Source organism: Bradysia coprophila (genome assembly GCF_014529535.1).
Source record: "Bradysia coprophila strain Holo2 chromosome X unlocalized genomic scaffold, BU_Bcop_v1 contig_39, whole genome shotgun sequence".
NCBI classification, from domain to species: Eukaryota; Metazoa; Arthropoda; class Insecta; order Diptera; family Sciaridae; genus Bradysia; species Bradysia coprophila.
The window spans coordinates 3105325-3128783 of record NW_023503329.1 but is presented as its reverse complement, the minus strand read 5'-3'; the positions used below and the strand labels follow the sequence as shown (position 1 = coordinate 3128783).

Sequence of the window (23459 nt, the reverse complement as noted above, 5' to 3'; positions counted from 1 at the left end):
AAAATTCTTTTGTTCAGAAGGCTCGGAATTGGTGGAAAATTATTTTTTATGGTAATGACCCCCATTAAACACCTCGCACTAAATGTCTCGAATGTCTTGAAGTACTGGGCACTAAGCATAATGCTTCAAAAAAGAAGATCTTAGAATGTTCTGTAAGAGAATTCTTTCGACCAAAATTTCGATTTCACTATTCACAGTTCGTTTCAAATAAAGTCTGGAGTTAGTAATTGGAAAACCTGAATTTAACCAAGTTCCGGACTTTTTTTGTTTAACAAACTAGAGCCTGATCTAAACTTGAAAAATTTAGTTCAAACACAGGACTTATTCGGAATTTCATTTCTCAAATATCTCAAAAATCCTATGAATTCTTAAAATATTTCCCGTCAACCAGGACATGTTATTCGGAATTTCAATTCTTAAAAATTTTTAAATCTTAAAAATTCTTAAATTCAAGAATTTTAGGAATTTTCAAGAAATAATTTTCAAAAATAGTTCTTAAATTTACGAATTTTAACAGCTTAATTCCAACAGATCCTTAAAAATTGAAATTTTTAAGAATTCCCACCTGACCTGTTTTAAAAATTATTTGTATTGAAACAAACATGGCTATTGGACAACGGCAGTCACAGAGAACGGACGTGTTTATGCGTTGCTCTCTAAAAGTGTTTCTTTTGTGTGGCTGTGTGTGAATTCATTTTCGATTTTGTCTAATTTCTGTGCCAACTTTTACGGCTTTGGTGTTTTTATTTTGCTGTAATGTTTAAATGGTGAAATTATTTTAAAGGTTTTATTAACGAAGTCAAAGTGTTGTTCTCGTAGGTCATTTTCTCTTTGATCAATAAAGTCGTTCTCGCCTCATTGTGCGATATCAACAATTGTGTTATTTCCTTTGTTATTTAACATGTGCTTCGTGGCGTCGGTTTACGGATTAACAATCGACTCTACCAGAAGCTAATGCTAAATTACGTGCTCGATTAATGTACGAAAATGACACATTGCCGTATGGCATCTGGCAGTCAATTTTAGTGCAGGTAAGGTACAAACGCTTCGGGTTCTCATTTGACACCCCAAAACCACATAGCAAATTTTTACAAATTTGCTGTGGTACAATCCCAAGATACAGAAACTATCTTGTACTCCAAAATGACCGCGAGGTTTAACAGATCTATTGATTGATACGTTGTATGGATGTCAAGGGATATGACGAAATACGAATCATTCAGACGCTACAACCTGCAACGCCAGAACGAGTTCAGTCACATGGTGGCATGGCGATTTATACGAAGAGGCAACTCATGGCCTATGGTGATTAGACACTTGCTATTACCTAAAACTAATAGCCGTAACCGTAACAAAGTCGGAAATATCAAAAAACCCAACATTCGCTTTCTCCATAAAAGAAACCATATCGACATAATGTCAATAGTAGAAAGAGCTACAACATGACAATGTTGATAGCGCCATCTTTGGGAAAATGTACAGGTCAATTAGTGATGGTTGTGGTATTCGCATACCACCCACGGCTTGGAGAATTCACAACGTATGGGACGTTAACACACGGTCGATTTGTGAACAATCTAAGTCGGGAGAGATATGATGTAAAATCACAGTCCATATGATCAAGAGACTTGTACAATAGCACAACAGGCCCATCTGAGGCTTAGGTGCTGGGCTTACACCCTCCCATCTAATCTAATCTAATCTAATCTAACATGGCTATTGTGGAATAGCTTCTGTGTTGTTCGTATTAAAAATTTCTTTGTGCGAAAGGGAAGAACACAATGACAAATATGTGAATTTCGACACAATCAAAACGTTCAAAGTTTTTCCGACTTTTTTTTAAGCTGAAATATATTCCATGAGAATCAATCAGTCAATTCTGAAAACAGTTTTCGACGACCTCCTAATCCGAATACATTGTCGATTTTATTTCTCTTTTTCACTTCAAACCGTCTTTACTGTTGTGGTTGAGGTTCGCGTGTTTGACTCTGTTCTTGCCAAACATTTTATTTTTCCTTCGTCTTTATTCAATATAAAATGGTGAAACTAAACAATTTACAAAATGTTTTCCCAGTAATTTTCGCTAAATATACAAAATCGATAATACGTTTTTCACAGCCCCACGGTAATTACATGAAATTTCGTCCACCAAGACTGCTTGCGTTAAGTACCCAAACAAATAAATACCAGAAGAACAAAAACGTAACGTACGCTCAATTCCACCACGCGAACTGACTTAAATAAATAAACAGTCAGTCTAGTATTCATGACTATGTGGGCTAAAATACATTTTTTTTTGTAAGATCGAAACCAGAGTCAACAAGTGAATAATCGGTTTAAGACTTTCTTTACACACAGCAATTTGAATTTAATGTACGATACATGAACATTATTGTCTATGACCGACCACACACACCGACATAAAGGATGTACCATCATCTATGGTAAAACGAGGATGAAGGAAGATACTTTAAATGCTTGCAGAATGTGTGAAATAATCGTGCTAAATTATACCAGACGAGTTTGATGTAATTTATCATGAATACAGTATCCAACAGGCATTCATCACATTTTGCACATCTTATGTGAGTTGCACCGTTTTGATTGGAATAGTTATGGTCGGTGATGTGAGTTAATTGATCATGATGCACTTCTTTGAATAAAACTGAAAAGTGCGTCTGTGTGGAACGTTGGAAGTTCTTGGATTAAGATGCAATGGTTCAGTGAATAAGGAATTGCATTAGGTGAATCTTCGTGTAGGGTTTTCGAAAAGTCTTTACATCATAGGAAAATTTGGGATCAATTTATTTCAGATGTTAGTAGTCATCACGGAAATCGATTTAAAAATATCCATTACCAAGGTTCCGAAAGAATGTGTTGCGTTACTCACGAAGGTGGCTGACACACGAATTATGTGCCGTAAAGTTCAATAGCATTTTTGTAATGTAAACAAAGTCGTAAACAACCTAACAAACGCGAATGTTCACTGGATTTTAATCTAACGAACACGAATTTTGTCATGTAACCGCCTTTTTTAATCATGACCAACTCATTACCTGTTCACAACCTTAGATGTTACTAGAGGTCATATCGATAAGATTTCGTCATCAGGGCTTATACAAGTTTGTATTTCAACATAAAGGATTGAATGAATTGACTAAAATTTCAAAGTTAGCTGCTTAGGTGTACCTACACCGTCACATGAAAGCTCGTTGAAACTACACGAAAACAAATAGAGGAGAGCACTACAAAATATTCCACGAACAAAGTTATTGTTATATCCTTTTCCGCTCGTCCTTTCTTATGCGCTGCCGCTACCATGAATGCAGATTTTGCCAGTTTCAATGTTCGAAATAAATTCACCTTCTCGCGGTAAATAATTTACCTTTGCAGCCAAAAATCAATCAAACGAAAAAACCTTCTATAAATGGATTACAATCCAATCCGTGCACGTTATATAATCCTCAATTAGACAGAAATTGTTTACCAACAAAATAAGGTTCGACTCCTTTTGTCGCATCAGAGATATTTTAAAACTATATCTCTAAAGCCAAAACAGAATAAAATCCACTTCCATGAAAACACGCTCAAGTATGCAACAAACTAATTGTGGCACGTCGTAGAGCTATGTTTCTGTAATGAATCGGAAAAACACAGAATGAAGAATATGGTTAAGATGTTTACATTCAAAATGCTTGAGAAACAGATAAAGTTTTAACAGAAATTGGAAGCAGCTAGGTAACGTCAGATAGAGTTAACTATGTATGCAATAATTGGGAATGAAAAATTGATTGTTTGCAACGGTAATATTGGATCTTTCTTTATCGAAAACGAAGAAATGAGAACAGATTTTGAGATGTCGCGCGGTCGATTTCGGTTGGGAGGAGTAGATTTTGAATTTGATTTTAAAAAGTGTGGTAAAATAAAAACTGTGTGGAAACGTTATCAAAACAGTTCATGATGGAAGCGGAAAACAGATGTCGCAGTAGTTTGTCGAGCGCAACTTAAGCTAATGGTGAATAATCAACATTGCGAACCAATTTTCCAATAATTAACATAACTCAATTTTTCTTACTCAATGTTTAGATCCGTGTATGACGTCGGTACATATTTCCTCTTTGAATTTTAATCAGGGAAAAAACATAAATTTACGGATACGCTGCAAAGAGCTGAAATTAAACCTCGAGTTGCTTGATATATCAAGCGTCAAATCATGTGTCTAGGAGCATAAATAACTATTACGTCTGGATGGATTCGAACGAATGGTTCATGTGATACGTATGTTATATATGGGTAATTCCAGCTAATTTGAGACTTTTCGAAATATTTTCACCAAATGAGAACCGATTTCAGTAAACTTTTTTTTCCTTGAAAACTGTTGACCAAACGCGTCGTTTAAGCCACATATTAGGTCGGTGAAAATTCTATTTTATTTCACGAAACCTGAACCGATTTCAGTAAACTTTTTTTTGCTGGAAGCTATTGACAAGACGCGTAGTTTGACACCAATATGAGGTCATTGGCATATCGTCTCGGGGCCAAAATATGACCAAAAAGTGTTTGTTTGTATTCGACTTTCCAAGATATTCTCAATAAATCTCAAATGATTTCTGTAGACTTGTTTCCCTATAATCTTTTCTCGCTATAATTCCACAATTGCACCAAATGACACCAAATTAAATTTTTATAAGATTTTTGGTTCATTCTGCTTCGAAGTAAGGTGAAATCACCTCGACCCAAACGTTGCCAAAAATACATTTCTTCATATAAAAACTGAAGATCGGTGTCATTCGAAAGCTGCAGCATATGACTTCATGAGAAAAATAACTTTGCCTCGATCAGGTTAGTTGGGTGAATGAAGTAGGTGAAATCAGCTCAGCATCTCAGGGGTGATAAGTGTCATCCTCGAATTTTGACTCGTCGAGGTTATCTCGAAAAATTTTGTAACCATTTTTTTAAACGGTTTTGAGCCAAATCAACATTTTCTGTTAGGCAACGACCACCAATTTCGGAAAAAAATATTTTTGGCTATTAATGACCACCGAAAAATATCACTTTTATAGACATATCTCCCACATTTTGTTAGGCTACTAACCTCATATTGGGCTTACTGCGCGTCTTGACCATAGCTTTCAGGGAAAAAAAAGTTTACAGAAATCAGTTTACATTTGGTAAAAATATTACGAAAAGGCACAAACATGTAACGCAACTAACCGTCGACTTCTACGATCACACAGGTCACACTTCGCAGGCTAAAAATTCCAATTCTTGTTGGCATGAAAGCACTGGGTCTCCTGAGTATTAGAAAATTTTATAGACTGATTTGTTACCGCAAAACATAGCCAACACCGGTCACTTTATGCTTCAGAAATGACGACATTTGTGACGCAACTAACCCTGGAGTTACCCATATATACGTATCACATGAACCATGTACACAAGAAAAAAAAACGTTTAACTGAGAGTACGTTTCAATGCAACATCTTATCTTTCAGAGGATGTTATACATAAAACGTATAGATCCACATTTTCGTATTTTTAAATTATAGAAATTGTACTAGTACTTTTACGATATTATGTACCTAACCAATTCGTGTAAATCTGTCCAAGCGTATTACGTTTTTTGTTGTCATATAATATACGTTGCATTATTGTTGTTGCCAACTTGTCTATTGTAATGTGGAATAAAAAAAAATCCGTGGCGGAATTGTGGAACACGTAATATGTGGAATTCAAAAATAGGTACAGAATGCGTGTTTCGATCGGAAATAGCAGCTTTATTTTTATTTAAAAAAAAAAACAAACAAACAAACACACAGCGTGAGTGTGTTAAAAAAACCGTTTTACGAATTAAACTCACACACAAAAAATAAATAATTATTTATTATTGCGTATACTATATCCTTGGATTAACACACTGGATTATCAAATTAAATGTTAAATTTTTTTTAAATAAAATTATAAGAGCGACGAACGAACCAACGAAAAAAAACTCTTTGTTTTTAATAAAGTTGAAAATATAAATAACAACCGCCCCACATAATAAGAAAACGTGCAAAAAGCCTTGCTCTCTTGTTCAGCATATTAAAGCAATTCAACGTTCCGTAATATAGTTTATTATGTTCATTCATTATTATAAATATCATTTCCTCACGTAGGAGAAAGCTTTAATATTTTCATCTTTCTTCAGTTTTTTTTTTTTTTTTTTGTTTTTTCCGCTATTTCTTTAAACGACTAAGAAAAGGACGGCACCAAACTCACAGATTTTTGTAATCCGATTTAAGCGTTTGGGTCATTACAACAATTTCTCTTGTATAATACCTCCATACGACACTCTCTTCTGCCACCTAGACCGTATAAATGGTATCCGTACTAAATCGCATACACATATGTGCTATGACACACAAGATATTGGATATTGGATTATGAAACTGGTTTCGTTGAAGAACAGAGAAACGTAAAAACTTATACACACATTCTACCATTGTTACCATTCATAGAGGATGTAGAGGATATTACAAGCGAACAAAAAAAAAATTGTCCAGGAATTTTAGCAGAACACGCAAGTCCTTATTTTCAAATATGTATAGCCGGCATTCACACAGACAAAAATATCGGATTAAATTCGGAATCAATATCCGGCAGATCATTATCTAAATTTTTGCGGAAATTTCGTTTTAGTTCAAAATGATTTTGGAAATGTAATTTGTCAAAAGGTTTCGGTTGAATTAAAGAATCTGGATCCTCTAAAAGGTGGAATCGATGTTGGTACTGTCTCATCAAGATGAGTATGTGCGAATACCTTAGTTACGAGACATACTTGACTGAATCACCCCACGGTCGAAAACACAGTTCTGACATTAATTTCGTACGACGTCCAGCTCTGAGTCAACTAATATTGTAATTTCGTTCATTCGTTAATTTTCGTTAATTAGATCCGACTGACTTAAATTATCTGGCGCTACCTATCTATCAGGTCAACCTGAAGCGCACAATCGTCTCGAATTTGATTTTATATTCCTCCGGAGAAATAAAATACCTTCATCCCTTTATCTCATATATTAACTTAAATTAAAATTTCTGCCTGAAAATAAAATGTTTTCCAATTTTTGCTTACATTTTCCCACATTTTTCTAAATTTTCTCAAAAAATATTTTTGTGAAAATTTAACATTTTTTATGAAAATTCGATAAAATGTGGGAAATTCAAGAAAATATGCGAAAATGTTTTCCGAGAAATAGTCGCTGAATACCATCCCATAGAAACGGTCACTTATTTTATTATCGACAACTACAAGAAAAATTTACGATGAGCTCTGACTAACATCTTCTTCAAAAATAACGAAGAAAAAGATTTTTTATATCAAACACTATGGACAAGACGGTACTTTAAATGAAAGAGGTCACAGAATTAATTATTACATCGCGATGCGCTGTTTGTATAAAAGTTCAAAAAAAAAAGTTTTCCATAAAGCACACAAATATTTGTGAAGGGGTTTCGCTGATTAGGTAATTATTACTTTAACAAAAATTATTGAGTTGGGTTGTTTGGCGTGATTTATTAAGTAAAATAACCTTCGTCATAAAAAGACACCTTTGATTTTCATTTGGCCGTTACGAAGGATGTTTTTCAAGCATTATTCCCACTTAAAGCGGCATGCATACTTTCAAGTCCTTTTTCTAACATTTCATACGAACGCATTTTAGTAGCCAGTCTGGCCCTGATGATTTCTGAAGTCTAATAATCAGTTGATAAATTGATCTATTGGACTTTTTACGGGTTGTGCGGTGAATTTTGAACACACAATTGTGCTGCAAAAGAAGGTGAAAAAATACCTTTGAAAACCTAAATGCTTTATAATAATTATAATTATTATCGTCCTTTATTGCTTGTTTGTTGTGACTCGTGCGATTACCACACTTGCCTTCTGCTCGTTCTTCAAATCGACTACTAATGAAAACGTTGTTAAATAGATTAAATCCAAATAATTGTTCTGATCGAAGGTTAAACAGTTAAGGTCATAAGACAATATTTGATCCTACAATGCAATACACCACACAGTTAAATCTAAAAATTTTCTCGGTGCACCGGTTCAGCAGTAACATCCTTTACCGAAAAAGAAAAGGAGGGCAAAAAAAACACAGAACACACAACATAAACCTACTATTTCTCGAATACTCGTATGGAACGTTATTTTATATATTTCGTTCCCGATGCACGTAAAACTTTCTTGAAGTGAAAAAAAAATTGTTCGCAAACTTTTTTTGGGCTGTTTTCTATTACATTTTTGTTGTATATAAATGTGTGGTTTTGACAGTTTGTAGTCATGATGATAAAGTGTAGTTATAATAAACCACTTTAAACCATATATATAATCAAAGACATAAAATTGATGACAAAATGCGCGACAGCTCAGTGTATCCTATATCCTATATACACACACCGAAGTCAACCGAAAGAAGAAGATGAAGGAAAAAAACCCATAATACACCACAAGCATCGCATCTATAAAAATAGTTTTACCAAGTCTCTCGCTCAGCGCTTCAACATTATTATATTTTCCCATAACAATTTTCTGTAGTTCACAATATTGAAACATCAAAATGTAGAAAAGCTCCCGCTATATTTACCGCGTACACAATATATAAATATGATGGTATGCCATGATGTCGCGTTTAAATATTCCAGTCAACGCTGAAAATATTCGACGGCAAGCCAAAAGTCAAATGATTATTCAGCTAACGTATTTGATTAAAATCAGGTATAACCTCCCCATAATATACATTTGAAAACGTAGGATGTGTTTAGTAAATCGTTAATAATTCGTTTAAGACATTTTGATATGTGACATAATATCAATACATCAATGTGTATTCTCCACCGATGTTGATTGAATATGCGAAACTTGCTCTTTTTATTTGAACTAAACAGCGAGTAATTCTCCTTTGGAAAGGATATTCAGCTCGGTGTTTTCAAAGTGGAATTTGAGATGCTATACGTAGTACTTTGACGTGGTATAATATGCAGAAGAGTTTTTATTCCATAAATGGAGGTATCGCGCCAAGTCTGCATAAATTAATTATCAGAAAATACTAATATGAGAAACAGGCCGAAAACACACGATCAATTTTGCATTGCTGAGTTCAACAATTATGCTGCGGTTTCCGTGGTACCTTCGATTTGTATCATTCGTCAAACTATGTAAATCGCCTAATTGTCGATATCAGCAATGCATTGCGTTCTACGTTTATTAGATCGATCCTCTGTTTTCCCTGATTACAGCGGAAAACGCAGCAAAATCTTCAATTCCATCAACGCTAAATTGCTAGTGTGTTTACGACCACAAAGAATCCAAGATTTTTGAAATATCTATCGCAAATAGGAGTGTCTTACTGCGTCTGGGTACAGCGCACAGTCCTGTTTAGATAGTATGATGCCATTTGATACCCGTAATATTACCATTTCTAGGAAACGTTTTCCGTATTCGGTGTTACAGCGTGTTACAGATGAGTGTGTAATATGCATTCAGATTAGATTTAAAAGATCAAATGACATTAACAACCCATAAAATCATGAGCCTATATTATTGCATAAATGCAGTAGGTACGAAATGACCCTATTTTAGACCTCCAATTATTGCAGCAAAATGTTCATCTATCTCAAACAGAGCTAATTCCAATAACAAATGTCGAAAATTTTCATTGCACAATACATTTTCGATTACATTACCATTTCAGAAAATAATTCCGCTCTGCATCCTGTATGTATCATTGAATTTAATAAATCAATGGGAAACTTTCACCAATATATTCCATTGTATGCCACGCTGGTATGAAATTTTATTTTTATATTTTTTTTTGTCCCGATTTTATCTCCCATTCATGGTAAAGCATATAACCCACAGTAAAGCAGTCCATTTAGTTAACTATGGATTTGTTTATATCCGAAAGCACATCGAAAAAGCCACATAATTTTAGCGAGAAAATAATATGAAAAGAGCGCGCGCGTTCATAAATTGATGCTATGAAAATTTAATTAGTAATTTTATATTGGGTACATTTTTGCTAAAACGTTTTTTTATGCGCTTGTAACTAGCACATGATTAGGTATTTCAACAACGAGAATTTATTTTTTTAAGAGCGCTTATAATGCCAGTGAAATTAAGTACAATGTTCCGTATTACATTTCATTATGGTGCTGGCAAAAATTGTTGATACTTAAATCAGTTTTTTTTATATGTTTTTCATATAAACCAACATCAAAATAAAAAGTTGAAATGGCTTTTAGCAATATCGGCCTGTAAATTGAATTATTTTATTGTGTATGGACAGCACAAAAAAAAACTCGACACACAGGAATGATTGATTGACTTTTGGGGTTGGATCCAGGTGGATTATATTGGCTTTTTTCAAATTTCGAATTCAATTTCGTGGATTACTTCATTTTTTATGCTATAACAATTTTCCGTCAATGAGATTTCCATGGACCACTATGGATAAGTCCGAGCGATAGGATGATTCAAATATAAATGTTCCTTAACTTATTACAACTAATGTGTCCAGCTGTCAGAGATGATCTAAATAACTTTTTACTTTTAAATTTTCACCGTCTCATTTATGTAAATTACGTAACTTGGAATTTAATGAAACGTAACGTTTTCATTAATCTCGGCTTCGCCTCGGATCAATAAATATCACACACACTAACACCGTTTAAGATAGTGACAATAATTTGTGCCAGCACAAAAACTGTCAACACAAAAATTTGTCACGATCTTAAACGGGTTACACACTAACGGGTCATTTCAAAATGGTATCCGCAGTCCTATTCAAGGATGATCGAACGCCAATTATATTGACACCAATTCATATCAACCAATTTAATTATGTTGTTGTTCAATAATTTCAATCACTGATTTCGTCATTCGATTAATTGAACACCGTACAACCGCCACTGCGATTTTATAATCCGATTATAATTTTATGATCGAATGATTTTTTATTGATATGTTAAATATTGTAACGGTCTCTAAATGGATGGAATATAGAATCAAAATATTCACCAACTCGATTAATAGTATCATCGACATCGACATTGTCATCGACACAAAAGAATATGTGGTTATCATAAACACCTTAAAGTTCCACCGTCTTATCAATCTCAAATATGTCCTATTTGTTCCACATATTCAAAGATATAAATGGGTAAATAAGGAAATAAAGAAATTTCTGGAAATGTACATAATTTTCAGGAATTTATTTTCTTGAAAATAGGCCCTGTAATCAGACGTATTGTCCTATTGAATTAAAATTCGTGTAATTCTTGACCCAAAGAATGTATGGACATCACCATCACCTTCTCCCCTACTTGCTATACGTTACGTAATGAGTCACTACTAGTGACAACTTCTACAATAATCTTAATTGCTAAGTCTCCCAATTATCGAAAATATTTTAAAATTGCAAATTTCCTACTTTCAGAGTTATCACCAATTATTTCGTCATATCCTTAGCAATGGCCGACATTATGGTAGCTATGATGGCAATGACATTCAACTTCAGTTTTCAAGTAACTGGGAGGTAATTTTTGAGTACATTTCTCGTCCAATTCGGAGCAAAGCAAAACAATGGAAACACAAGATTTTTTTTTGTTTGCTTACGAATGGTCTTTGCGGAGCTTTAAGCTTTGGTATTTCATTGAAAATAAATTGAAAAGTGCAAAGCAAACAAAAAAAAATGACGTACGATGTTTTGACTTGTAGTGGCGGTGCTTAAGAACTGTATTTGAAAATTTAATTTCCTTTTTTCCCTTAACAAAAGGTGGATCTTTAGCCAATTTCTTTGCGATCTTTGGAACAGTCTGGACGTTTATTTTTCAACAGGTAAGATAATGTACACATCACGGAAAGCTCACACAAATCCGATGTTACACATAGCTTTTCATGTCGTCTTTCAACCTCATTTTCCCGTACAGCAGACGTTTATTTTCAAATAATTAAAAAATTTATTTCTTTTTCCGGACAAAACCTTCGCTATTCCAGCCAGTATTCTCCATTTGTGCTGCATTTCTGTCGATAGGTAATTCCAATTTACATCACATGAGTTGTTGATAGAATTCACAACAACCGAAATGCGAGTAAATGCAAACGAAAAATCAATTTCTCTTACAGATATTATGCCATAGTAAAACCTCTTAAATATCCAATGACCATCACCAAAAAGGTGGTTGCGGTTATGATTCTCAACACCTGGATCTCGCCAGCTTTACTGTCGTTTATACCAATATTTGCTGGTTGGTACACGACCGACGAACATAAATTATTCATTGCTAAAAATCCGGAAAACTGCACTTTCGAAGTGAATAAAGTGTATGCAGTCGTTTCCAGTTCGATATCATTCTGGATACCCTGCACCATAATGATTTTCACATATTTGGCAATATTCAGAGAAGCAAATCGACAAGAAAAACAATTGGCATTGCGACAGGGCAATGCAATGTTAATGCACCGACATTCATCGAGCGGAGGTGGTAACAATGGTGAGATATTTTGGTGTTGTTTTCCTGTTTGTTGTTGTTGTTGTGAGTGTTCTGTTTGAAATCGAACATATTGACTGCATCCGTATGGTGTAAAAGGCATTTCAAGGAGGCGTTTCACCAACAGGACGAATCGATTCTTAAAAATTTGAATTTTTTTTCATACGTTTTCCGATATATTAGGTGTATTCCCGTCAAAGTTTGTAGTCACTTTTTCAATAAACTTCGATCTACTACTTTCGCATACAACCATGGACGTTATATTTCCACAACTGCAGTGATCTACTGCTTTCCAAACACATAAAGTTATCCATTTTCATTTGGGGTAGGGTAATCTCGCACACCACACAAATTCATGGTGTGCGAGATTCACATCTAAGTGGTGAATCTCGCACAGTCATGACTTTTCGTTACATGTCGTAAAAGGACGCATACTATGATCGCGTGTGCGAGATTCCCCGACACCTTTCATTTTAACTTCGTTTATAACAAATAAAAGAAGAGTAATCAGAGAAACGAAGAAGAGCCAACGAAACTGCTTAATTATATGTTTGCGGAAAAGAAGGTGTAATCATGTCAGAGTTTATCGAGCGAGAGTGATCGCTAATCTTTTCAATAAACTTCGATTCACAGCAGGTCAATTCCCATCACAGTTTACCTGAAACTGATTAATGTCATTGAAACATTTGTCTCAAAGAACCTCGATGCAATTTTCTATTGCCAGGTTAGTGGAGAGTTAAATTTACCAGGTCTGATGGGAATGTACCACAATACATATTGTATATTCTTTTTACTAGACTTTCTGCAGATCATACAATAATCATGGCCTGAAATGCAGTTCGATTGAAGCGACGTCTTCTCGGACGTCCACAGGACTTATTTTTTGGGAATTTTAATTCTGAAAACTCAGAACAATTCTGAAAAATTATTTTCGCTTTTTTTCGGAATTAAATTTCCCAAAAAATAAGCCCTGCTGTGCCAAGGTATCACACAATTTCGTCAATTCCGCAGATAAGTCCAATTTTATTCTTGCCAATCAAACCCATTCTACCATTACAACAATATCACATCAAGATCAAGATTCCGACAAACGTTTAGATATCCGTTGATTTCAGTTTCTTGTAAATTTGTGTCGAATCACCAACTAACTTACCGTCACAATGTTACCGTTACGCTGACCCAATTGTGAAAATTGAGTCAGTTGTGTCGTGCCAATTTCTATAATCTGAGTTCTCTATTGTCAAGGGTATGGTGCTGCTTTGTGCTGTATGTGCAATAATAAATACAGAGGAACTTTGAAGTACAGAAGGAAGATATGAAAGCAAAAGCATATACAAGAAATGAGTGCAAAAGTGTTGCTACTTTTACTGACATGTACTTGGTGCAATGCAATATATACATACCATTCCCAAGTTGCCCTTGTACATTTTTCTCAATTTGAAAAATAATTCCATTCGAAATCCAAATAAACATTTTATTTTTAAGGAGAAGCATTAAGTGGCTCTGGTTCATCAAAAACACTGACATTACATGAAGTGGATCAAGAACATACACCAACTAAAGATAGACATCTAATTAAGATGAAAAGAGAACATAAGGCTGCCCGAACATTGGGTATTATAATGGGTGTTTTCCTTCTGTGCTGGCTGCCATTCTTTCTGTGGTGAGTGACAGACGTTACATGCATTCAAACCGCATTCCTTTCGTTTAACAAATGTTTAGCAAATAAATTTTTATTTTTCTCTCAATTATTGTTCAGGTATCTCATAACAACATTATGTGGCGAAGCTTGTCCCTATCCCAAAGTTTTGGTGACTGTTTTATTTTGGATTGGTTATTTCAATTCCACCCTGAATCCACTCATTTATGCTTATTTCAATCGTGACTTTCGCGAAGCATTCAAGAGCACATTAGAATGTTTATTTTGCAACTGGTGGAAACGTGGCCGCTTTCCCATGGAGCTGGACGTGCGGCGATCGAGTTTACGATACGATAGTCGTGCGAAAAGTGTTTATTCCGAAAGTTATTTGAAATCTCATCACCAACAAAGACGGACTAGTGACCTGTTGACGGAAAGTTTATAGTAAAGAAATTGATGGAAAATTTTGCAAATCGTGCGTGATGAACACGACATTTGGTTTGTCAGTTTTGTTGGGAAATTTATTTTCTTTTCTTTTTTCTGTTTTCATAACGAATAATATATTATTCCTTTGCGATAAATCCAGTAGGAAAAAAATATTGGATGGTTAAGGTGAAGTGTGTGTTAAGGGTTTTAGCCAGAATTTATTTGTTTTTCTGAAATATGTGTGCTCTGGGCTTTTTCGAATATGTATATCGTCCAGTGAGATGTCGTGTGATTAATGAATCAATAAGTCGACACACGGTGAAAGTCCAATGAGGTCTGATACTGAGCGATACGAAAGCAATAAGAGCTTCCGCTGTTTCTCTGAAATTGTCGAATCAATGACTTCCATTGAAAACACTACCAAACGCTACAATGAATCCATGATTCACATTTCGAATTGTAGTTATACTGTCATTCGCAGTCTTTGTTTATTGGAATAATTGTTACATTTTCCATACTTGTGAGAGTATTTTAGCAACAATAAGAGAGATGAGAATAAGAAGAGACAAGATCCGATTCAAATTTTTGCAGTAGAAACTTAGAGTTAAATTCAACCAACGCACTTCAAGCAAAAGTGGTACTCTAAATAGGATACTGAAACTTGGCAGTGCTTTATACAAAATTTTACACTGTAAAAAGAGTGGGGATAAAATTTCATACAAAAAGTACTCTATTTGGCAGCTGTCATTAATAGCACTTTTGCTGGAAGTGCGTTGATTCAACTAAATTTGTATCTTAGTTTGCTTCAGGTGCTTTAACAGTTGGTCTACACACAGACACACTAATTTTATGCGTCCTTGACCACGAACGGCATGTCGTTATGGATATCAATGGGTAACCCTTCAAAAGATGTATAATCAGTGTGTTTGTATGAATAGAACAGCTGAAGCAAATTTAGACATCAATTTGGTTGACTTTAACTGTATTTTACAGTGGTCGTAGTTGTATATAGAATATAGAGAATGAGAAGCAGTGGAACCTCTGTCATTATCGGTTGCGTCCGAACGAGAAAATGAAACATTGTCGATTGTCAGCACACAAAAATTTTGTGACAGCATACAGTTGGCGCTGTCTCCGAGCCGATCTTTTTCACACATTTTCGTTTTTTTTTGTGTAAAATGTAATAAACACCAACACAATCATATGAAGCTTTTACGGAGCGACTCGGAGACAGCATTACACTAACATCTTGCTGAGTAACTTTTCCATTAAATTCAATTAAAATATTTTTCTGGTTACCAATCATCAAAATATAGAGCTGCATTGAATCTACTTATACTTCAATTGTTGTTAAGCAATCGAGAAAAAAAATTGTAACAATCAAAAACATTTTATCTTAGATATATATCTGGAAAGAGACGATCCAGGGGTGGATTCCTAAAAAAAATATCAAAAAATAGAAGTGGGAAAGAGAAAAGAAAACAATATTTTACATTAATTACTACAACGATCTACTCTCTTGGATAAATAGTGAGATGATGAATTTTAACAAAAAGAAATAAGCAGAAAAAATGTCACAGAAATAAAAGTTAATAATAAAATAATTTAAAAAAAATTAAAAGAAATTTGAAAAGCATTGATTGTCTTCCGTTGCACTATTTAAGTTAAACAAAACAAAACAAAACAAAAAAAAGATAAAACTACACACACGATTTTTAGGAATATAACAAAGTGAAAAATCTTATAAAATTAAAACTAAAACAAAATGTGAAGAAAAGTGAAGAAAAATTAATTGTAAAAAATAATTATCTTGTAAGTGTCAAAAGGGAACTTTTTTTTGAAATCGAATATTTAGTAGCCTAAAAAAATTAAAAAAAGGAAAAAATATAAATAAAAAAATGATGTCTGTCCATCTCGAATATAATAATAATACTAATAATTTAGCTTTCTTTTTGTTTGTTATTAAGAAAGAAAAAAAACAAGGAAATCGAATACAAAGTCTTTCAAAAAAAAAAGAAGAAAAACCGAAACGAGATGATAATCTTACGTCTTTTTTTCTGTCTAAAAATAAATAACGAAATGATAAATTTAGCATTTTTCAATAGGTACTAACGGGCATTATAGATGGCCGCAGTATGTTAGATTGGATGTATTTCATATATGTTTCTGTTCCGAAAATAGAAACAAAAATTAATTAAGAGGATGCGCTACGTTGGTGATAGGTTTACATTTATTTATATGTTACGTTTTCTTCGTCTTCGCCTCTTCCATCATTTTTATTAGCCAATCTATTATGGGGCGACGATATCTTCAAGCTTATTAAAGTCTATTTTCGAGACAATCCCCCCATGTAGTTTCGAAACTACTGTGTTTCCATGACGAAACACGGCATCTTTTTAAGAGTCCCACATATCGTTACACATTTTATGTTTTTTGCACCACCACCACCACCGTTAACACAGACGGAACGACATCAACATCTCAAGAAAACTTTCAGATTAATTTTTTTCGCTTTGACTTTTGTCCACATTTCACATCGACTCGACTCATTTAATTACGATTCTTTATGAGATATGAATGGTTTGTTCGATGGTGATAGCTGGATGTAGGGAGGACGATTCTTTTTTTCTTTCTTTTCAAATTGCGCACAATGTGTGAAAGTTACATTCGGTAAATCAAGGTCTCGCGCTTAGAGAAAGTTTTTTTTTTGTTTTGTTTGTCTCACTATGTGGTGTGGACACCCTCCAATTTTCTTAGAATTAATCTATTTACGCATAGGTAGATATAATCTTGTCATAATGAATGATCAGCTTTATCATATATAATACCAATTGCAAGTAGAACACGTCGATGAATCAAAATATAGAACCTCCGGAACCCTTCTAACTTTTGAAGTCGAATCTATCATTTAACAGGGCCGAACTGGGTCACAAAGTCTTCGGGCGTTGTATGAAGATAATTAGTAAAAAGCCCGTCGTTGCTCTTCATTCATACAAAAATCAAAAGCACTTGCAGCAGCCCATATAGCCAGTCCGAGTCTGTTATTTAATAAGTGCAGAATTTCCGGTTCTTTCAAGTATAAGAATTTTGTTAATGCAAATATCTATCAGTAAATCAGGTGTTAGCACAAATTTTATCGATAAATAATAATTTAAATTCACAACACGCCCCTACCCAGCTGAAGCGAAAATCCAGTCTAACCAACCTTTCTTTAACACATAAATTTTGATAAAATAATTTAAAAAAAAGAAAAACAAACCGAAAAAACAACAAATCCAAATAATTTCCAGGAAGTTCCCTCAAATCAAATAACTCGAAAATCAAACGAATCATCGCCATTACAGTGAAAAATCAACTCAACAGAAAACCACACACCAATAACACAGTCCAAAGTGTGTTTTTGGGGAAAATTTGTATTTTAAACGGAGGGAAAAAAAACTCTTTAATCGAATTCGGTTCAACTGATATGATATGCGACTTTTCGATGGGATTATTATTCCGAATTAAAATTCTCTAAAAATTTTTGGAAAATTCAATCGCAAAATAGAAAATCTGAATCATAAAATTCTTTAAAGAAAATTACAAAATTCCTTTAAAAAAATTGTTTTGTCGATTTTCCCAGCCCTTTAATTCTGAATAATAAGCCCTGAAGCACGCAAGAATTAGTTGAATACATAACAGTGGTAACGATAAATGGATTATGTTATTGTGTCGACATATTTTGCATTTTATTAAACTTGTACAAGTCATCTAGTCTCACGCATATAACATTAATAACCACATCCTAATTCCATCAATTACAAATAAATTTCGATTAAAAACACGAGTCGATCCCGAACGTAGCGCATCCCCTTAATATAATAAATAAATTAAATCCGATTTAAACTGGAAAACATGGCTTTAGTGGAAAGGGTGTTACCAAAATATTACACACACACACACACATGAAAATTTACGATATTTGTTTTCTTTGTTATAATTAAAATCGAAGCTTTAATTATTGCCAAATAATGTGAAACAAAATGTTAATTTTATTTTAAATAAATGAAAAAAGATTAAAAAAAATTGCACCAAAGAGCATATTGTTGTTGATGATGAATTTTAATTGTATTCAGTCGAATTTTATATTTAAATAAAATCTCGATTTTGTTCTATACATCAAAAAAGAGGAAAATTTTATTTTTTATTTTTGTTGTAAAAAAAAGATGGGAAAACAGAGAGAGATAGATAATTATTAATTGCTTATTTACCATTTCCATGTCAATAGTAGTCATAACATAAAAACATAACAACAAAACAAACAAAAATATTTAAAATAAATATTAATTCCCCAAAGAGCATTTATATTTAAAAAAAAGGAAAAAAATAAAAACAAAACCAATGAAAGATAGAGAAAAACGAAAAGGAAGCAAAGGAGAAGAAAAATGTGAGCGGTAGATAAATTTAAATAAAATGGTAAATAAAAATTGAAAGATTAAAAAAATTTGCAAAGCACAAAAACGAACTATAAAAAATTATTTATAAATTAGTAAAAATAAAAGTAAAGAAAAAATGAGAGAAAAAAAATTGTAAATAAATTAACATTTAGAATAATGTAATACGATCTGACCATAAAAAAACTTATAATAATAATAAATTAACAAAAGAAAATAAAGTCAAATTAAAAATCTATATTTTCTTGCATCATAGCAGTACATACACTCATTAATATGGAGAAAACTTTATAGTTGTAACATATAAAACAACCAAAAAAATGAAAGAAAATGAAAGAATTTGTCTACAAGAAAACTTTCTAAAGTTGAAGTAAAAAAGTTTAATTTCCAATTTCAAGTGTTGCTTTTGACAATTTTATCAAATGAGCACAAGTAACTTCAGAATAATTAGCGAAAGACTCATCATGTAGATATGGATCATTGTCAAATAGCGGCTCACGCCTGAAATTGCATGGAATATTTCGTAATGGCGTCTCACCTACCAGATGAGTTTCTATAATGTGTTGAGCATATTTGACATCTCAAATGATATTGACAGTGACAGTGATCTATTAAAGCCAGAAAAATTATAACAGATGGCGTTGCTGCAACCTCACAGGATAGAATGCGTATGACAGCATTAAAACCCATGAGTGTCAAGAAAATGTGGTTATCTCATAATGAATGTACCATATTATCAAAAATAATTATTAGTCTTCTACTCGACGGATTCGAGCCAAAAAAGTGGAATTCTTTTTTTCCAAGGTTCTGCAAGAACAGGTTCCACTCATTAAAAATTGTGTATAAATTCAACTTGAACAAAATAATTTTTTTTAATTTTTGTTGAGTTGAAATCGTCATATAAATTTTCATCAACCTAGATGGCGCCACAGAGAAATAATGGTCTAACGCCTTCGTGATCAACTCAGAAGTGTCTTAACCTGTTCTTTCAGAAGCTTGTTTTTTTCTACATGTCAAAGTAAAGAAATTTGAAATTTTGCGACGCTTTTTAAACATCGATATCTTTTATAATATTTATCCAATCTGGAAAAAAATTGCATGTTGGTATTTGTGAGCAACCAATGTCCATAAAACTCAAAGTAAATTTGACATTACACCACTCCTACACACTTCGACAAAAAATATACGAAAAGTGCCGTGATACGCATTCTATCCGGCTGGGGCCGGCGCAGCGTCATCTCTTATCATTTCTCTGGTTAAAGCTAATTGTAGATATATATAGATCTGTGAAAGAAACATAATTCAAAATTTTGTTTTGTTATGCTGTCACACTTGACAGCAGAACGGAAGAAAAATCTAAATTGTGTTTCTATCGCGTCGCTATGTGTAACTCTCGCTTCGCTCGTGATAGATATTCGTGTACTTAGCCTAAGTAAATAAAACTGAACAATCTGCCAATGGTAAATTACAAAGAAAAGCTATTTTGTAGCTACACATATTAACGGGAAAGAGACCTAATTAAAATTTTTATTTTGACTAGTACTTTGACAAAAGAAGAAACGAAATTTTTGAATTAGGTCTCTTTTACGTTGCTATGTGTCGCCTCAGTTACTCCATCCGATGTTTTCGGTATGTAAGCCATGGCGAGCTGCCGCAATTTGGGACATTTGTAATATTTAACACAATACCATACAAACAATACTATTGAACGAGTATAAAGGATATAAACAAACAAAATATTATCAAAATTACCTAACCAGACACAATAGCAATCACGTCATGTTATTTTTGAACAGTTTGTCAGGTGGTAAAATGACTCCAAATTTTATCCATCCATGCATACAAAATTGCATGTGGTGTGTGTTATAACTCACACAAAGAAAACATACCCCCTGTGCGAAGAAAAGCAGAGTCTTATATGATTTTTCATTAGACTCCAAATGCCTATGTTAGTGCTTGCATAGGGAAATGTTGTATGGAAATTAAAGCTCCAATGTAATAGATTTTCGTAAATTTCTATTATACATTTCAAGTACATTTCGTCATAAAATTACTAGTGTCAGCGATCTATTTTTTTTTATAGAACCAACTTCACTGCTGTGATATCTCATGGATATTTATCAGAGTGAAGTTTAGTTCATCTGAAAATAGAGCGCAAAGAATGAAGTACTGAAAAATAAATTGTGGCGCCTCTACAGGCCAACCGAGGCTTCCTCATAGAGTTCATAGAGAACTAACCAGTGCGTTAAGACTTTAGTGTAAATGTTTCATTCATTGTATTACTGTGTGTGTAAACTTACTGGGTTTTTGTAGATTTCTTAGAAAAGGCTGTACAAAGAAAAACTGGATGGTAAGTGATTGACAAGTACTGGAAGACCACTCAATCACGGTCTTGCACCAGAAACTGAAAATTCACTTCGTCATTCAGTTCATAACTTATCGGCAGGTACTGAGGTCTCTCGTTCACAATAAATGTTAGTCGAATAAGTCAAAACATCAGCGCAAATAATTATTTATTAAAAGGAACTCAACAGTTTTAATGGGCAAGTGATCTACTTGCTAGACTAAGCTAATTTGTAGTGAAACAATTTTGTTCATTTATGAGTATTTGGTTTCTGATATTGTGGCGCATTTGCTTTTCGTATTAACGAATAGATGGTCACATATCCGTGCTCGCATGACTTATCTTCAATTTGTTCAACAACTTTAACAACAAAATATTTGGCAGCCCGCTTCCAAAAACGATTTTCTACTCGTTTCCGTTTCTCGGCCGCAATGAATATTTTAGTGCTACCCGATTCGGTCAATTCCACCAGTGTTTGGATGAGAATGTCGAAGAGTTCCTCATAGTAAATCACATCCGAAGCCAGAATGAAATTTTGATGCAATAAATCCGCGTTCATAATTTTCTCTCCCCACACCAATGGTGCGGCTGTGATGTTGTCGATTCCGTTCTGATTGACCTCGATATTTTTCATCATATTCGGTACCACTTCGGCGACATCGGTAACAGTAACTTGAACGTGGCGGCCAAATAACTTAGATGCGGCGATTCCAACGATACCTGTCCCGGAACCAATGTCCAGTATTTTTACCGGTCTGTCCATTTCTATCGATAGAAATTCACTTTGATTGCATTCCAAATACCTCGATAGATACAGAGCTGATGTCCAACATCGATATCTTAGTCCTAGACTGGGAAAGGTGTAGATGAGCACCGGTGCTATTGATTCGTCGGTGAATTTGACTGTTTGAATAATTGCATCTGAAAACCATGAAAAATTGAAGTACAATGAGGATTTATTACAGCAATGCCGGCTAACCCACCCACAGAACTTAATTTTCTTTCTTCAGGCTGCAGATGACTCAACTTTTCAAATAGAAACTCGAGATTTTCTTCGTGGTCTATAGAAGGTTCCGCGGTTTCCTGTGATTCAAGCATTCTCTAAATGTCTGTTCCCACCTAAGTGAAAAATCGTTTTTAACAACAGATTAAATCCGTGAATTTTAACAGACAATTTGTTTGTCACTTACTGATTTGTCGAAAGATTTTTCCAGTTTCGTTTCGCATGTACGAGTCTCCCAATTTGTTCGTTGTTAATTCGCACGCGTGTTGCTGTTTTGACAAGCCGAATCGAACTTCAGCAAAAACTTGAAAAGTCACACGATTGCTTCACAACACTATATTTAAACAGTGACTCATTGACGACTCTTTTTCTTTAAAATACACTTTATTATCACTACTTCCGAGATAAAACAATAAGATCACCGACACCGTTTCAGTTTCGTTGCACGAACGATGTGATTGTAATATTATGTTGTCGCATAATATTCGCTGTTTTTATCGAATAAAACGAAATGCCGCTTGCGTCTGTTCCATATCTAAACAAACTCATATTCGCGTGTATATTTTCGTGTGTATGTTAGACGAGTTACGATGGTTACGATACATAAACAGTTTCATAGTAATGACCGTCACATTATGTTGGCGCTGGTAGTAATTCTACGACACACCGTTTTGAATGGGCTTTGTATGGATAGATTTGAGTGCGGTTATTGTTGATGCTTGCTGGAAAAGATATTGGACTTTCGGTCTCGGACAATTTTTTTGTTTCGTATGAGGATGTAACGTGATTGCGTGTGTTCGTTTGAGATTTTATGTTTGGTTATTTGATTAATGTGGACATTTTTCAACGATAAACTTTTCGGTCATGAGCGCTGAAAAGTGAGTTCGTGTTTATGGGTTTTTTGTCAAAGGTTGGAACCGATGTCTGATATAGTCTTAATATTGTGTTTTGTTTTATTATCACTCCTCAGTCATGGTTTGTGGCGTGTGGAGTACATCATAAAATCTTGTAAAATTAGAATTAATTTTTTACAATGCACCGTGCATAGCGCTCTAGATCCAAGCATTAACACTAAAAGGT

The 23459-nt window shown here is 33.9% G+C and overlaps 1 protein-coding gene and 1 long non-coding RNA gene across 3 annotated transcripts in view; both read left to right on the top strand.

The window, feature by feature from the left end:
- LOC119069825 (octopamine receptor beta-2R-like) overlaps nt 1-16360 on the top strand; it is a 133437-nt gene extending 117077 nt beyond the window's left edge. For both annotated transcript variants that reach the window (XM_037173987.1, XM_037173988.1), the window contains 6 exons: nt 11481-11579; nt 11820-11881; nt 12041-12077; nt 12170-12537; nt 14020-14197; nt 14294-16360. In XM_037173987.1, the coding sequence (XP_037029882.1) occupies nt 11481-11579; nt 11820-11881; nt 12041-12077; nt 12170-12537; nt 14020-14197; nt 14294-14618 (1069 nt within the window). In that variant the 3' untranslated portion in view covers nt 14619-16360. The remainder of the gene's footprint in view (nt 1-11480; nt 11580-11819; nt 11882-12040; nt 12078-12169; nt 12538-14019; nt 14198-14293) is intronic.
- Nucleotides 16361-16511: 151 nt separating this feature from the next.
- LOC119069827 lies at nt 16512-23252 on the top strand. The gene is made up of 2 exons (XR_005086415.1): nt 16512-21565; nt 21596-23252. It is a non-coding gene; the product is annotated as an uncharacterized LOC119069827 (long non-coding RNA).
- Nucleotides 23253-23459: the final 207 nt, after the last annotated feature.